Here is a 4,238-nt window from a genome sequence, read left to right on the forward strand (position 1 = left end):
TTAGAGATGGCAATGACCTTTGGCTGTGATGTTCTATCAAGACACTTCAGTACCTTCAATCGGTTGAAACTTCATTTTAACTAGTTGTTTATGGCAACAGCAAAAATCGAATTAAATCAAACAGTTTATAAGGAGTGAGAGAGAGAGATAGAGAGATTACACAACCAATTTATACTGGTTCACTCAATCTTGAGCTACATCAAGTTCCCAGAACAACCACTAGGTTCCACTAGTAACCAATCACAGATTACAATACACACAATCACAAAGAGGTGATCTGTTAGAATTGATGGCTCAAACAAGACGAGGGTGAATTGTTTATGAAAGTTTTTCGCAAATAATAACTAAGAATGAAGTTCTCTATTGATTTATAGAAAGAAGAATTAGAGAAGCCAAAAGAAATAAGTTATTGTTATCAGTAAAACAATCAATTGATATTTCGATATAACCGGTTGTTTATGTCTCAGAGATAAAAGCAAGTATAAGCAATTTATAAAGCAAAAATATCAACCGGTTGAAAATAAGAAATAATCGGTTGATTATGATCGCAAACCAAATAACAAATAGATTATAACAGAGAGAGAGATAGAAAGATTCACACAATCAAATTATACTGGTTCACTCAACCTTAAGCTACATCCAGTCCTCAGAACAACCTCTGAGTATTCCGCTAGCAACCAAATCCAGATTACTTCAACACACCACAAAGAGGTGACTTTGAATCCCACAAAGCCTACTCACCCTCTTTGCACCAGCACACACCCCAAGCCAGAATCACACTAACTTTACAGGATTTTACAAACACTTTTACAGTATCCGAAACAATTACAAGAAACTATGTAAGGGTAGAAAACAACTGGAATTACAGGAAACCATAAGCCCTATGACCAATTCTTGCACCATAGCAAAGCTTAAAAGCAATCTTGCTAAACTTGAAAAACTTCTTTCAAACACAGATGTAATCTCTCTTTCCGATCCCAAACCAGTGTGTAAAACCTTATTATTAAACATTTGAAACAAGGCAATATTTATAGCATTTGAAATCTAGCCGTTTAAGGCAACATAATAGAGCCAAATCATTTTTTATCTCATTCATAATAGTTAAAACAAGTTTTCAAAAAAATGTTAGCAAAACACACATTTAACCGGTTGAAACCACGATTTAATCGATTGAAACCACAAACAAGTACAAGATTCATTCCTTTATCTGTTGTGTGTGTTTGAAATTCTGTAAAGACATAGGTTGTTCTGTCTTGAGGTGTTTGGTGTTTCAAAGAGGGTGAACGAATCTTGTAGGTTGCAAGGTTACCTCTTTGTGTGTGTATTGTAATCTGGTATTGATTACTAGTGGAACTCAAAGGTTCTTCTGAGAACTAGATGTAGCTCAAGTGTGAGTGAACCAGTATAAACCTATTATGTAAATCTCTCTTTCTCTCAAACTCTTTATAACTGTTTGATAATTTTGTTTCATCTGCTAGTATATACAACCGATTAAAATTCTCATAATTGTTTTTGTTGGATTATTTGATTGTTTTCCTCAAGTGCTTATGTATATTGTTTGATAAAGATTCATTATAAATCAAGTCTTTGCAAAAATCTTTCATAAAACAATTCACCCCCTGTTGTTTAAGCTATCAATTCTTACAATTGGCATTAAGAGCTAGGTTCTTGAAAAATACTCAAGTTCATGATGTGATTTGATTAAGAGATGATTCATTAGTATACACTTTTAAAATTAGAATCAAGATTCACAAGCCATTCAAGAACACAATTCAAGAACCAATAAACCGAATTGAAACCCATTAAAAGAAGATGAACCAATTGAATTCTACAAAGAGTACACATGAATCGATTAGAATCATATGAGGAAGCATTTGCACCGATTAAAATGAACAACAACTCATTACAACCAATTAGAATCACACAATAACAACATTCAACCAAACAAAAAACAAGAACAAAGAACAAGACATGTTTAGAGTTTGATATGGAATGGAAATGGAAGAAGAAGATAAAAAGTTGGAAAAGACTTATGTGGTTGATGCCATCGGAAGGGTTCACGCCACTTGGAAGGTGAATGGCTCCAAGATGAGTGGGGAATGTCGCCACTTGAGAGCTCCCAAAGACTCATAAGATAAGACTAGGAGAAGGAGAACAAATCTCACAAAAATCTCTCTTAATTTGAGAAGAGTAACTTTACTTCAATTTCAATCTAATGTGTCTTTACAATAGCCAAGCTCCTCTTAATATAGAATAGAGGGTCGGTCATTTAAAGGGCAAAGGAAGAAGCAAATGAAAAGTCATTGCAAATGTCGCCCAAAAACAAGTCACTCCCATTCTGAAAATGTGACTTTTCTACTACTTCTCTTTTATGTTCTATTTTAAATCTATTCTAAAGATATTACAAAAAAAGACATTAGTTGATGTTTATCTCCTAAAGCTTGTGTCTTGCTTCTAGTAATTCTCTGAGGCATGGTGGAAGATGTAATCATAGGTTGGACTTGGGCCTCATATGTCTTCTCTCCTTGGTCTACATCAGTTCCTGTTTCTATTTTTCTGAAAAATCTTTTTGATGGCTGACAAAATGCCTTTTGGGGAAGGGGCTTCCATAAACAAGACACCATTGTTTTGTGGGGTTAATTACCAGTTTTGAAAGGTAAGAATGAAAATATTTATACACTTAACTAATAAGGGTATTTGGGAAACGATTGAAAATGATCCCTTTATACCTCAAGTCAAAAGAGATGAGGTTTTAATTGATAAACCTTCATTTGAGTGGACCGAGGCTGAAAGTAAAAGAGCCAAGTTTGACTGGATTGCCAAAAATATAATAACCTCTACTTTGAGCTGTGATGAATTTTTCAGGGTTTCATAGTGTAGCTCTGCAAAGGAAATGTGGGACATCCTTGAAGTCACACATGAGGGGACAAATGATGTCAAGCGAGCTAGAAAGCATGCTCTGATTCAAGAGTATGAACTCTTCATAATGCAGAAGGGAGAAACCATATGTGATGTGCAAAAGAGGTTTTCTCACATAGTGAATCACTTGATGAGTCTTGGTAAGACTTTTGACAAGGAGGAGCTGGACATCAAGATACTGAAATGTCTTGATAGATCATGGCAGCCAAAAGTTACTGCCATCTTTGAATCAAAAGATCTAACATCAATGAGTGTTGCATCATTGTTTGGTAAGCTTAGGGAACATGAGCTTGAAATGAATAGGCTTGTTGTTCAAGAAAGTGAGGACAAGCACCACAAGGGTATAGCTCTTAAAGCTTGCAAACGACAACAAGACTCAAGTGGAAGTGATAAAGACAACATGAGTTTGTTATCAAGAAAATTCAGCAAGTTCTTGAGGAAAAGGCAAGCTTCAAAGAGGTATGATTCTAAAAAACCTAGTGATTTTAATATTAACAAATACACTTGCTATGGATGTGGTGAACAAGGTCATATCAAGGCAAAATGCCCCAATAATGAAGTCAAAGAAAAGGCAGAGTTCAAGAAAGAGAAAAAAAAGGGAAAGCCAAGAAGGCATATGTGGCATGGGATGACAATGAAGTATCATCCTCAAGCTCTTCAGATGATGAAGAAGAAAATATGTGTCTTAAAGCTTCAGTAGCAAGTAGCATAACTTCTTCATCCTCAAGTAAAGGTAACAAATATTATCAATTGCTTTAAGCTTTCAATGAAACTCATGAAGAGGCTAACCGATTGGCACTTTCTTTCAACCGGTTGAAAGGTCTAAATAACTGGTTGGAAAATAGAGTCAAGTCTCTAGAGGAAGAACTGAGTAAAACAAAAGAAGATTTTGAAAACCTTGATTTAGTTTACAAAAACTCATCATGCAGTTGTGAGTCAAAAGTTTGTGAAAATTGTGAAAATCTTGAAAGAAAGATTCACTATCTTTTGAAAACCTTGGACAAACTTACAACTGGAAAGTCCATTTTTGAAGATGTTCTTGCATCTCAAAAATGTGTTTTTGGAAAAGCTAGTTTAGGCTTCTATCCTCAAAGCAAAGAAAATAAGATTTCAAAACCTTTTTACATCTGTACCAAAAAAACATCGGTTAAAAGGTCGATTCAACCGGTTGTAACATGCTTGTGATGATAGAATTTGTTAGACATATGTAACAAGATAATAAAATTTTAAAATAATGTATGAATGTTGTCATCTAACCTGGGTATTCAATATCGAGTTTGATTTGCTTCCTTTTGTAACCTGCTTAAAATATTTTGACT

General features: G+C 34.5%; 1 protein-coding gene across 1 annotated transcript; it reads left to right on the plus strand.

The window, feature by feature from the left end:
* Positions 1–2,893: 2,893 nt before the first annotated feature.
* On the plus strand, positions 2,894–3,619 carry LOC137839347 (uncharacterized). Its single transcript, XM_068648467.1, has one exon. It carries the CDS (start codon positions 2,894–2,896, stop codon positions 3,617–3,619), a length of 726 nt encoding a protein of 241 aa, XP_068504568.1.
* The last annotated feature ends 619 nt before the right edge of the window (positions 3,620–4,238 follow it).

The sequence above is a fragment of the Phaseolus vulgaris genome, chromosome 3, assembly GCF_000499845.2.
Source record: "Phaseolus vulgaris cultivar G19833 chromosome 3, P. vulgaris v2.0, whole genome shotgun sequence".
Lineage (NCBI taxonomy): Eukaryota > Viridiplantae > Streptophyta > Magnoliopsida > Fabales > Fabaceae > Phaseolus > Phaseolus vulgaris.

What these genes read in the sequence shown, in the direction of transcription:
- LOC137839347 (XM_068648467.1), top strand. Translation starts at nt 2,894, where the DNA reads ATGTGGGACATCCTTGAAGTCACACATGAGGGGACAAATGATGTCAAG.